The following is a 12500-nucleotide window of genomic DNA, read 5'->3' on the forward strand; positions in this document are numbered from 1 at the left end:
CCAGCATGCATGAGCATCAAGTGGGTTGCTCTTATGATGAGTTCGGCTAAGTATGTGTCTTTCGGTATGAGAATCGGGTATTTGGTATTGTCTTGTAGTGGTGCGTATTTCAGTCGACCGCGACAACGTAACAATTTTTGTTCATCTATGTAGAGACCAAGCTGACCGACTAAAGGTGGAAGGCTCGTCATTCTGTTCGTCTGAAGTTGGGTTATAATCTCGCTATACGCGGATTGTTGAACAGCTCGTATCAATGCAGCTAGGGCTTTTTTCATGTCTGAGCTTGTAATCTGAGTTTGGAGTTCAGGTCCCTTTCTTAGTCGGCTGATGAACTTCATGACAGTAGCTGTAACTCGTATTGCTTTAGTTAGTGTACCATATTTAGCAATGTCGATTACATTTAGGAGATGTGAACTCTTGGCTGTTGTCGCGAGATAGGAAATTGTTTGCGCACTTTCGGTTTCTTCGTGTTCTTGTTCTTGTATCTTTGTGTGTCGTAACTCTGGTCACTCCGTTTTTTCTTTGGGTAACCATGAAGGACCCTTAAACCAAATTGTCGTTTTAGAGAGAAATGTTCGACTGTCCATTCCTCTGGTCAATAGGTCCGCTGGATTAGAAGCTGTAGGGCAATATTCCCAATGGGAACTACTGGTCTTGTCTTTAATCTTCGCGACTCGAGTCTGAATGAATTGTTGTTGAAGGGGTTTGGAGGATTTTATCCATGCTAATACGATTTGAGAATCACTCCACATGTAGTATTCTGTTATTATCAGCTTGGGTTGTAAGGTCTGTGATAGAAATTCCCATAGTTCAGCTCCGAGTAAGGCAGCAAGCAATTCTAGTCTTCGCAGAGTGTGTTGTTTGAGAGGGGCTACCTTGCTTTTTGACATGACAAAGCTGCAGGTGTTGGTTGTTGTTCCTCTGAGGTAAGCTACTGCTCCGTACGCTAGCTGACTGCTGTCGCAGAAGATGTGGAGTTGTGCCTTTTCGTTATCGTTAGTGAGGTATTGTCTAGGAATTAGTAGGGAAGTGAGTTCTTTGATTTCACTTAGCCATTTTAACCATTTTTCTCTGTAGTTTTGTGGGAGTTCCGTATCCCATGGTATTTTCATCTTCCATAGTTCTTGCATCATTATTTTACCTTTTGCTGAAACTGGTTCAACAAAACCGAGTGGATCAAACAGTTTAGAAGATAGACTTAATACGGAACGTTTGGTTGTGGATTGTAGCGCGTGGATTTCTTGAATTAGCTTATCTAGCGATAGCGATAATGTGTCGGTATTAGAATTCCAGACCAGTCCCAAGACCTTGGTAACGGCTTCTGCACACGCTCCGTCCTGGGATGCTATCTTGTTTATGGTGTCGTCATTGCTGGTCCATTGTCTGAGATTCATACCAGCCTCTTTGAAGTATTGTCTTGACGATGTGTAGTACTCTATCGCCTGTTGAGGGGTACTCGTTCCCGATAATACGTTATCCATATAAATGGACGTTTTGAGGTCGTTAGATATCCAGTCGTTCTTTCTGTTTAGGTGGTATTGAATGGTTGCATTTAAAAGGAATGGTGATGGTGCTGCACCGAATAATACCACGCGGAACCTGTATGTTATTATATTGTCTGGATGGTTAACTGGTAGGGCTGGATCCTTGAGCCACAGAAACCTTGTAGCATCTCTGTCTTCTTCGTTTATTTCAATTTGCAAGAAAGCTTTTTCTATGTCTGCGGTGAAAGCTATCTGGTTAATTCGGAAAGTCAACAGTATTTTAGGTAGTTCCTGCATTAGATTGGGGCCTGTATGTAGGCAATCACTGAGACTTAATGCTGTGGGTGACTTCTTCGCGGACGCGTCGTAGACTATACGCATTTTTGTGGTCGAGCTATCTGCCTAGTGTGGTATATAGTGCAATTTTCCTGAGTGTATTGATGGGTCGTTTACGACTTCGATAAATCCTTGTTTCACTTGGCTTTGCAGTTGCTCGTCATATTTGCTGATTAGTTCTGGATCTCGTTTGTTTAGACTGCATTGAAGGTTAACTAATCTCTTCTTTGAGAGTGCAAAGTTGGACGGTAGATCCTCTGCAGTGTCCCGCCATGGGAGCGTTACTGTATACCTGCCAGAGTCCTTGTTAAATTGTATAGATTTGTGAAACTTTGCGTGGACGGCGTTACCGTTATCTGTATTGGTTTTGGGAACCGAGCTTATCTCCCAGAACTTAGTTAAAATCTCGTCTAGTTTTTCTCCTTCGTCTTGGTGTATTTCGAGCGATAGCATTGCGTTTGTATGATCACTTTCAAATTCTTTCGAGATAGGGCCGGATATTAGCCATCCCATTTTGCTTTCTGTGGCGATCAAACAGTCATCCTCAGATTTTTTCATGTTTCCTGTGATTAATTTTGCGAAGTTGTCGTTGCCGATGAGAATATCGACGTTTAGATCATTCTTGGAATTCAGCGGGTCGGCAAGATGCAATCCCTGTAACTCAGACGGTAATTTGACGCGGCCAATTGTGACGGGGAATGGGGGACAGATAGTTTGTGTTACTAGTGCATTGAGCTGTATCTGTTGTTTATCTGTCAGAACGTGTATCGTGACGACATCTAGCGATTTTTTGACGCTGTTAGAGGAACCGAATGTTGTGAGATTTATGTTTTCCTTTAGTGTCGATTTCAACTCGAGTTTCACTTTTAGATTTTTGGTGATAAATGTTCTTTGTGATCCTGTATCGAACATGGCTCGAACTGTGAGCTGTGCAGTATTTCCTTTTAATCTAACAATTGCTGACTGCAACAGAATGTGGTCCTTGGCCAGGACGGCATAAGTTGTGCCTGAGTGAACTGGTTTGTGGTCACCTTCTTGTGTTGACTTGTCGTGTTTCAATTCGGTCGTGTGTTGGTCACCATCTTTACATATTGAAGTGTGATGCTTTCTTTTGCATTTTAGACACCTCCCTTTCGATTTACATCGGTTTGATGAATGCTTGAAACCGGCGCAATTGAAGCACCTTTTCTGTTGTTGCAAGAATGCAAGCCTTTCCTCAACGGTTTTTAGTTTGTCGCAGTTTTCAGATCTGTGTGAGCCGTTGCAATATAAGCAGTTTTTTCCTTTGGTTTGGTAGTTGACTTTGCAAGCGCCTTGGTCCGTGGTGGTAAGAAAGGTGCCCGTTGTTGGGACTAGAACCTCGTCCTCTGATAGAGCTCTTTCGCTTGTTGCTGCTGTATGACTTCTTTCGCGCGTTTCTATTTCCTTCCGTAGTTCCGTTCGTAATTCGGTCAGACATTTGTCCGCGGATGGGTTAGCTCTGAAGATGAGGCGCGTTAATTCTTCCGGTATTTTCTTCAATAGAACTGGAATTAGAAGGTTTCCGTAGGATTCCGCCTTTACATCTAATGCTTCTAGACCACGTATATTGGATTCACATGTATCATAAAATTCTCTTAGGTTAGTTGTGTTATTCGTTGGTGAAGGGACATTAATAAGCGATTCCATGTGTGCGTTTATTAGAACTTGCTTTTGCCCAAAACGTTCTTTTAGAAGTTCTGTTGCTTTAATGTAATTGTCCGACGTCATTGGCAATCCGGCAATCGCGCGCGCAGCTTCGTCTTTTAGAATTCCGTTAAGATAAGACATCTTCTGGATGTTTGATAATTCATCGTTTTCATGAATTGTGGCGCTAAAACTATCCCAGAACGTTTGCCATTCAAGAGGATCCCCGTGAAAGGTTTTGAGTGTCATTTTGGGTAAATTGACGTGCTTTTTGCTGGTTGATGGAGCGTGCGATGCATGTTGGTTTGATCTTACCGGTGGATTCTTGTTTTGGATGTATTTTGTAATCCTTGTCTTGATCACTGATACTTTGTCCTGTAGCGTAAGCGTTTCTTCCACATCTCTCGCTATTTCGTCTTCTGATTCTAGCAAGTGTACGATACTTGAGTCTAGAGCTGTGATTTCGTTTTCTCTTCTGGAGATACGCTCGAAGATCGCTGTTAGCTCTGCTGATTCGTCATCTTCAGCGCTCATAAGACGTTCGGCCTTGTTTACATCCTGTGTTACGTGACCTTTATATGCTCTTCTCACTCCTCTCAGTCGTGATAGTTCTTTAGGCATGTTTCAAGTCGGATCTCGGCACCAGTGCCCGGGTCTCGGCACCAGTTTTGGGAAAGAAATCAGACTGACTGGGTTCAGGTGTTTATTTTTACTCCAGCTGAGAAAGATTGATTCCTTACACAATTAGTGCTCTATGACGCACACTAATTAAAGGAGGCTTTAACTAATTGTTGACAGTTTTCAAAGAGAAAAAGTGTGAATTTGGAGCAAAATACGCCGGCTTTCCGACGAGACCTGGCGTTTATTTTTAGGACAGCACCTAATGGAGTAAATACAGTATCAATTAGCCAATATCAAAAATATCATATTACTCTTTGTTTGTCCCTCCAAATTTTGCATAAGCATTTTTTCCAGTTTCTCTTGGGACCATTATAATTCCCAAGTGGAAATAAAAACAATTCCTATGCAAACTTTTGGAGGGTAGTAGCCAAAACGAATGAACGAAAAATACCGAACATTTGGATATAACATTACAGGAGAATAACGACAAAAATTGAAACAAAAAAACTTTAGAAAAAAAGACACCCCGATCCCGGCCCCCCGGCCCGGCGTTTTGGCTACTACTCTACTGGAGGGACAAACAAAAAAGATTGTGGTATTTTTGATATTGGCTAATTGTTTCATTTTCTCAGCAACATTTTATCAATCTTGTCGAAGCATTCATCCCACCATTTAGGTAAATTATTGCCTTAGATAATACGATGCCACCCTCACATGCTTTGTGTTTCCACCACAGGAAAATAACAGTTTCTTCACGGAACGCAAATTTTCCGACTTAGATTTTTGCTTGCTAACATATTTATTGATGACATTATGTCAGTGAAAAGCTAAAAACAGGGACGACGGAGCATATTTTGTATTGTGGGGGGGTGGGGTGGGGGGTGCTAACAAGCAAGAGCTGCTAACTTGTAGGGGGTTCCCTGAAGGAAATTCTCTCCCAGAAAATTTTGAAATCTTGAAGCTCGGAAATGCAACTTTTTCCTTTTGTTAGTTTTCTCTTTTTATGCTTTATGAGTTTTTTTTTCCTCTATTTTTTCTTCATGGGCAGTCCCCTAGCTCCGCCGTCCGTGAGAAAAAGGAGCACTTCGGTCTACAATTGGGTACCCTGTGGTTGTTGTGTTGACAAACTTTCGTCATGTTTATATTGTGCTGTGGCCGTTTACATACGTGTAGTTCCAAACATTCTTAAAACTCCCACTTCTCACTAAACTAGACCCTCCGTGAGAGTACACTGGGTTGCCTGTGGTACGTGCAGCGTTCCAGGCAAATTGTGACTGGCCCACGGGCCGATTACGGGCTTGTAAAAACAAAGCCAAAGGTAATTAAAAAACCATATAATAAACTACTTACTAACCGAGCAAGCTCGAGCCGTACTGAGGAATATTGGCCCTGGGTCGTTTTTGTATGGGACTCGCTGCGCTCGGTCCGTACTGCCACGACCTCGGGCCAATATTTCCCTGGCAGTACGGCCCTCGCGCTCGGTTAGTAAGAAGTTATTAAGGGGTCACCCAGAAGTCATACCAGCAGAGGCCCTTTGGCTCACAGGTCCTCACACGTTCGTACGACGAAACAGATCCCTTTCTGAGGTTAAAAGCCTGGCTACTGGCCTAACTCTTTTTCCTACTTTCCCAACCGCGAGAAAACCGCGGTAAATCAGCCATCGCCAAAAAAAAATTTTTTTTCTCAAAAAATATTTAAAGTTAGGGGGAAAAAATACATCATTTTAAAGCTAAGAAAATAAGCTTTCCAACAGCATATAACTTATTTACAGACAACTGAAACATTTTATAAAAGCGAAAGTTGAACGAAAAAATTTAAGAAAAATAACAGTAAAATATGTTTTCTAGGCAAAATTTGGTCATTTTAGCGTTGATTACGAATTTTTGGATGCAAAACTAATATTTTCTGCAATTTATCTGCTTTCTTGGACATAAATTCGACCGAAAACTGATAAGGCACGAATATTTTTAGATTTTTAGGAATAATAGATAACGTGGTTCAATGCGTAATGTGATAATGCGATAAAAGTGTCAAATTTGCGACCCATTAATATTGCTAACGACAACGGAAGCGATAGCAGTACGAATAATTAACCTCTGTGATAAAATGCAGACTGGGGGTAAAATGCAGACTGCAGACTGCAGACTGCGGGTTAATAAAATAATAATGAAAAAAGAGTTATAAGAGTGTTAGTAGCCGTTTGTACTTTCACACTGAAACCCCAACACAGCTCCCATCGCTTTGGTTGCCCCACCGCATGTTTTAAATCCGGATTTTTATCGAACTCTGTAAGAATTGAAGCTGTTTGAATCCTTGTTGTTGTTGGAAAAAGGACAGTTTCGTTAAGTGAGTTGCTTTTAGGCAAAGAAGTCACCACCCCGTAATTCAACTGTCCATTTTGCTGCACTGAACAAAGTAATCGAGTAATTACCCAATAACTCAATTTATTTTGACACGCATGGCTACAGTACCAATTAACAAAGACAGAGATAACGTGGATTTTGCAACCATTTAACGTTCCAATTCAGTCGGCTTAAGCCAGTATGACTGAGGTGTAAAAATTTCTTATTAGGATCCTTTCATTCGCTTTCGTGTACGTTATGTTTATCCTTTAGTTCACAAGCTCGTTTGTTTTGCATCTGGAAGATGTAATTTTCAATTATAACCTCTCCCTAGGGGTTATCACGCATAGCTTAACCAATGAAATCCCCGCGTCCTAATTGCTCGGAATACATGAAATTCTTTGTGCATTTCGTTGCACCGAAAAAAGACAACCGAGATTATTCAGGTATTCGAAGTAATAATTGTTGGTTTTTCGATCGATTTCCCTCGATGTACCGGTGTGACAAATAATTTGGAACATTGCAATGCAATGGAAGCGCAAAAACAAATCACAGATGATTTCAACGCGTACGATCGCATCCCCAAAAGGTGCAGCGACCTGCAGTCATAATAATGTGAGTTGTTGACAGATGTAAAACAGGATTGTCTTTCAAACAATCTTTATTTTATCCTTATGACTCGTTTTTTTTATTATTAATATTTATTTTACCCTCAGTCTGCATTTTACCCCCGGTCTGCAGTCTGCAGTCTGCAGTCTGCGTTTTACACTGACCGCCCAAATAATCGATTTTTCGACGGAAAATTCATCCCAGAGGATAAAACTATTCACTGGACATGTAATAAAGGTAGATATGTTCGAGCGAAAGCGAAAACAAGCGAATATTTTGACGGAAAACACAACGTGAGATCAAAGGAACATGTGGTGAAGACACGCAATTTCGGCATCGCTTCGACAATAATCTTACCTTTTCAGCGATTTTAACGCTTGAAATTCCATTCAATCCACCTTGTCTAGTCTTTGAATTCACTATTATCGCTGCCCTGCGAATCTTCAATGTTCTACATAACAGCACACTTGGTAAAAGACGGCTCGACGGGCGACAGATTGTTGTCGATGTTGTCGCCTGTCTTGTTCAGTATCCAATTGATTTGCCATTTTTGAGCTTCATAAGGGTATATTTTGTTCAAAGATCCACTAAAACGCCATTCGCGTTACATGACTTTCGACGCCATTACAGGTTAAGTTAATGATTCTACTGTGTCCACCAGAGAAATGTACGCATTTCCACTACCCTCTCGATCCTAAGAAAATACGCGCAGAAGGCTCTATGCACAAAGACACCACTTACCGGGGGAGTGACAGGCAAGACTTTTACCTACACGGAAAAAAATAATAAAACGGAGAAATTCCACCCATTTTCCAACTGGGATTGCCATACGGCAATCTTACTTTCTGCACTTTATTTAAAGCGGTCTCATCTATTTTCATATCAAATCAAAGATGGATATCGGCCTGCTGTGTTTTGACCCGAAAGGTCACAAGAATGCATTTTAATGACATTTTAAGCGCTTGAGGCGTCACGCAAAAGTAATTGCCCAGAGATTTCTCTCTATCAGATGAAAGACCTTTGTTTCAGCATTCGATGGCCCAAGTTTCAAAGGGTTTAAAGGTAGAGCACATTCTCTGTAAGATATTTCGTAAGACTCAGTTTTAGTGACATAAAATAAAGGCGCCAAGAATAAAATTATTTGGAAACTATAGAATGTCTTAAATGCACTCAAACTTAGCCAAACGACAATTAAGAGATTGCTCAGTTAGGATTAGGCGGAATATTTTATGAGGGATGCTTCAGTTGACCTCACAAGACCGTCAAAATGAAGAGACAAATGGCTTGTCCGAGCGGCATTTTCGGCGGTGTTCGGTAATTTGCATTTTTCTCCGAAATAAATCCGTAACAACCCAAACTAACTATACCATGCTTCTTGGTACACATTACTCTTTCAAACTTGGAAGTATGAGCGAAATCGATTTTTCAAGGTTTGCCAAGGAATTCAAAGGTTGCTTGATTTTTACGGACATTCACTCTTAAAAATTATCATGTAAAGTTACAAAATTAATGAATATCTTCGTTTGTTTGCTTTTAATATCAGCGATGTCTTCATCACGTGTGACTCCCAGTACTTTCGCTTCTTTCTCCTCGCGTAAGTAAAAGCTAGTAAACGGTGGGTAGTAAGAAACAAAATTTAGTCGCCAATGCAACTAAACTGCTTGTTGTAAAATAAACCCAATAAAAGCATAGCAAAAAAGATTTATAAAACTTTTTAAAATTATCATGTAAAGTTACAAATGAATATATTTGTTTGTTTGTTTGTTTTCAGTATCAGCGATCTCTTCATCACCTGCGACTCCAAGTACTTTAGCTTCTTTCTCCTCGCGTAAGTGAAAGCTAGTAAATGCTCGGTAGACAGATAAACCTCTTATGAAAACAAAGTGGCGTCGCCAATGCAACTAAACTGCTTGTTGGAAAATATACCCAATAAAAGCATAGAAAAATAAATTTATAAAACATTTTAAAATTATCATGTAAAGTTACAAATGAATATATTTGTTTGTTTGTTTTTAGCACTTGCGATGTCTTCATCACGTGTGACTCCAAGTACTTTAGCTTCTTTCTCCTCGCGTAAGTGAAAGCTAGTAAACGCTCGGTAGACAGATAAACCTCTTATGAAAACAAAGTGGCGTCGCCAATGCAACTAAACTGCTTGTCGGAAAATATACCCAATAAAAGCATAGAAAAATTACATTTCTAAACTATTTTAAAATTATCTTGTAAAGTTACAAATGAATATATTTGGTTGTTTGCTTTTAGTATCAGCGATGTCTTCATCACCTGTGACTCCAAGTACTTTGGCTTCTTTCTCCTCGCGTAAGTAAAAGCTAGTATAGTAAACGATAGGTAGATAGATAAACCTCTTATGAAACAATTTGCAGTCGCCAATTCAACTAAGCGCTTGTAAAATAAACCCAATATAAGCATAGAAAAATAAATTTATAAAACATTTAAATTTATCATGTAAACAGGGGCACCCAACGTCAATTTTCGGAAAATATCTGTTCGGAAGACGATTTTCGAAACATTTGTTGTAAAATTTCTTGCTTGCCTGCGAGCCTGTCCTAGGATTTTCGAACATCTAAAAAACGGTATAATTGCCCATATTTAATGGATTTTTATCCTAAAAAGGTAACCTAGGATTTTCGGGAGTCTTTTTTCTGGCTGAATTTTTCGAAAAGGTAAGTTTTGATCCCTATAATTTTCGGCTCACTAGTAGACTTTCAGATAGGAAATCCGAACAGATGAAAAATTATTAGGGGATAAAAATATGCCTATATCTACCATTTAAATACTAAAATACGTGTAACAATGCTATGTTTAGTGGTTTAGAACTATATTCTCGTTGGGTGCCCCTGTGTAAAATAACAAATGAATATATTTGTTTCTTTGTTTTTAGTATCAGCGATACCTTCCTCACCTGTGACTCCAAGTAGATAGATAAACCCCTTCTGAACAAATTGGCGTCGCCAATGCAACTAAACTGCTTGTTGGAAAATATACCCAATAAAAGCATAGAAAAATAAATTTATAAAACATTTTAAAATTATCATGTAAAGTTACAAATGAATATCTTTGTTTGTTTGTTTTAAGTATCATCGATGCCTTCATCACCTGTGTCTCCAAGTACTTTAGCTTTTTTTTTCTCGCGTAAGTAAAAGCTAGTAAACGGTAGGTAGACAGATAAACCTCTTATAAAACAAATTGCAATCGCCAATGCAACTAAGCGCTTGTAAAATAAACCCAATGAAAACATAGAAAAATAAATTATAAAACATGTAATCAATAATTTTTTGGTAAAGCTTTACTTTTGAATGTCCGTTTACACAAGAGATTTTTGTCGTGGCAACTTGTTGCAAATTTTGTTACGCTGAAGTTGCAATTCAGATATTGCACGTGTAAACCCGGTGCGATTATTTATGCGATTTTACACTGATTTGACGCCTCCAATTCGTAAGGGTTTCAAACTTCAACCCTGCTACGACTTGGTACTCTTCATGCAGGTTCTTATTTGTTGACGTATCCTTCCAGCCACCATAGATAACGGAGATAGTCGCTCTTTTCAGGGATTACATGCGCTTGATAAAACATGGCCTCTACGTCTGCCACTAGTGCAACGCTATTCTCTCTGAACCTCGTCAAGACTCCAACAAACGCATTAGCTAGATCAGATCCTTGCATCATGTTGATTGTCACGCGATCTGTGTCTGTGAAGGCTAGGACCCCTGGACCCGAGATAAACCTTGTATGCTTTAAACAAGTATTATAAGAATTCTTAGATTCGAACTCGTCAGACACAATACCTACCTGTAAAAAAAGAGTCTGTCCGTACTTCTTCATTCTCCTCCTTGTAGTTAAGTAGACAACCATAAGGAAATCACATACGAGCAGGGTACGTAATCCCAATCGTTGTGGTTTGGACTCTGTAGCGCGCACTCAAGTTGGAACTTTGTCTTGTTAAATGACACCCACCACTTGTTGAAGGCTTTATAAAAAATAATAATAATAAAAAAAAAAAGAAGAAAACTCGTCAATCGAATGCATTGTGGTTAACATCTGATTGGATACTGACAGCATAAATGACTTCTTTACTACCATACACTTCCTATTTATGTTATTTATCACTAGTTTTTCATCTCTCGCATCCACATGTCAAAAATAAGATGAAGCAATTCTTATTACTAAATATTCATCCATAAAAGAGAATTACGTTTTAATATACATTTGGCTTGCGATCTCCTGCCCCTTGCTTTTATTTTAAGATCACTCCTCCTTGTCCTTCGTGAGGAAACCTAATTTCATGTAAGCGCCCTAGTTTCGTTTAGGTTTCCTTGCCACTATTATTTTTTCATTATCTTGGTAACTTGGGGAAATAACTAAACAAATATATGAATCAATCAATAAATAAACAAATTTCTCTTGTTCAACAGTACCGTCACCAAGTACCCCTCCTGTCACCCCAGCCACAAATTCACCAGGTAAGAGATAAAGAGAAAGCTGGCTGTACGTAATAGCAAACAAATTCATAGTCTCTCGATTTAAAGCAGCGATCAATATCTGATGACTCCATCTTAGGCAAGTCTTGCAACGACGATTGCCTCGTTTGAAAATCTTCTTGGCTTATGACGTCGCCCCATTCCGGTCCCTTTCTACATAGGTCTTGGAGTAGAGACGTTCCTTGCGGAATGCATTGTGATTCGAACTCCAGCAGTCGTATATGATGGACCTTCATTTGGTAATCTTCAGGTTCTTTGTTGATGTATCCTTCCAACCACCACAGATAACGCAGATAGTCGCTGTCTTCAGGGATTACATGCACTTGATAAAACAAGGCCTCTACGTCTGCCATTAGTGCAATGCTATTCTCTCTGATCCTCGTCAGGACTCTCACAAGCGAATTTGCCAGATCAGGTCCTGGCATCAATTTGTTGTTCAACGAGGCAGTTCCATGCTTTGCGGCGCCGTCAAAACCTACTCGCGTTTTGTCAGGTTTACGAGGATGCATCACAGGATGATGTGGCAGGTGCCAAATGTACCCAGCTTTGTAGTCGACTTTCTCTTTAGGAACTTTCTTGGAGCAGCCTTTCACTTTCATCAAGTTTGTGTAGTTTTCGTGAAATTTTTCATCTCTGATTAGTCGCTTCTTACATGAGAGATGTCAAACGATTTTCCGCGACAACTTTGTTGTTGGGTAGGATACTTACGCCAAGGCAGCGAAATATGATAATATCCGTTGGCAATCTTCGCAGAATCCTCCATGATGTTGAGAGCTTTAACAACTTATTGTAAAATTGTTCTTTCGTCGTAAATCTTCGTTTCATTAAAGTTGCGGTATCTCCTGAATTGTTCCTGAAGCTAAACATTAGCGTCGATTAGATTGACAGTGTGGTTTTGCTCACATGTTTTCCTCCCTAGATCTAGAGGTCCGTTGATAGTCGAT

General features: G+C 39.8%; 4 protein-coding genes across 4 annotated transcripts in view; 1 reads left to right on the plus strand and 3 right to left on the minus strand.

Moving 5' to 3' along the window:
* Positions 1-338, minus strand: part of LOC138039711 (uncharacterized) — a 1050-nt gene extending 712 nt beyond the window's left edge. Inside the window, exon 1 of the mRNA XM_068885558.1 lies at positions 1-338. This exon is cut by the window's left edge and continues 712 nt beyond it. Coding sequence (XP_068741659.1) covers positions 1-338 — 338 coding nt within the window.
* Positions 339-506: 168 nt separating this feature from the next.
* Positions 507-1865, minus strand: LOC138039712 (uncharacterized). Its single transcript, XM_068885559.1, has one exon. The coding sequence runs from the start codon at positions 1863-1865 to the stop codon at positions 507-509; it is 1359 nt and encodes a 452-aa protein (XP_068741660.1).
* Positions 1866-1886: 21 nt separating this feature from the next.
* On the minus strand, positions 1887-4106 carry LOC138039713 (uncharacterized). Its single transcript, XM_068885560.1, has one exon. The coding sequence runs from the start codon at positions 4104-4106 to the stop codon at positions 1887-1889; it is 2220 nt and encodes a 739-aa protein (XP_068741661.1).
* Positions 4107-8602: 4496 nt separating this feature from the next.
* The window catches only part of LOC138039714 (uncharacterized), a 106896-nt gene continuing 102998 nt past the window's right edge, over positions 8603-12500 (plus strand). Inside the window, exons 1-5 of the mRNA XM_068885561.1 lie at positions 8603-8651; positions 9074-9130; positions 9320-9376; positions 10154-10210; positions 11491-11538. Coding sequence (XP_068741662.1) covers positions 8603-8651; positions 9074-9130; positions 9320-9376; positions 10154-10210; positions 11491-11538 — 268 coding nt within the window. The remainder of the gene's footprint in view (positions 8652-9073; positions 9131-9319; positions 9377-10153; positions 10211-11490; positions 11539-12500) is intronic.

This window comes from Montipora capricornis, chromosome 3 (assembly GCF_036669925.1).
Source record: "Montipora capricornis isolate CH-2021 chromosome 3, ASM3666992v2, whole genome shotgun sequence".
NCBI lineage: Eukaryota > Metazoa > Cnidaria > Anthozoa > Scleractinia > Acroporidae > Montipora > Montipora capricornis.

Coding starts and splice junctions, on each gene's coding strand:
- LOC138039712 (XM_068885559.1), bottom strand. CDS start 1,865: ATGCGTATAGTCTACGACGCGTCCGCGAAGAAGTCACCCACAGCATTA.
- LOC138039713 (XM_068885560.1), bottom strand. CDS start 4,106: ATGCCTAAAGAACTATCACGACTGAGAGGAGTGAGAAGAGCATATAAA.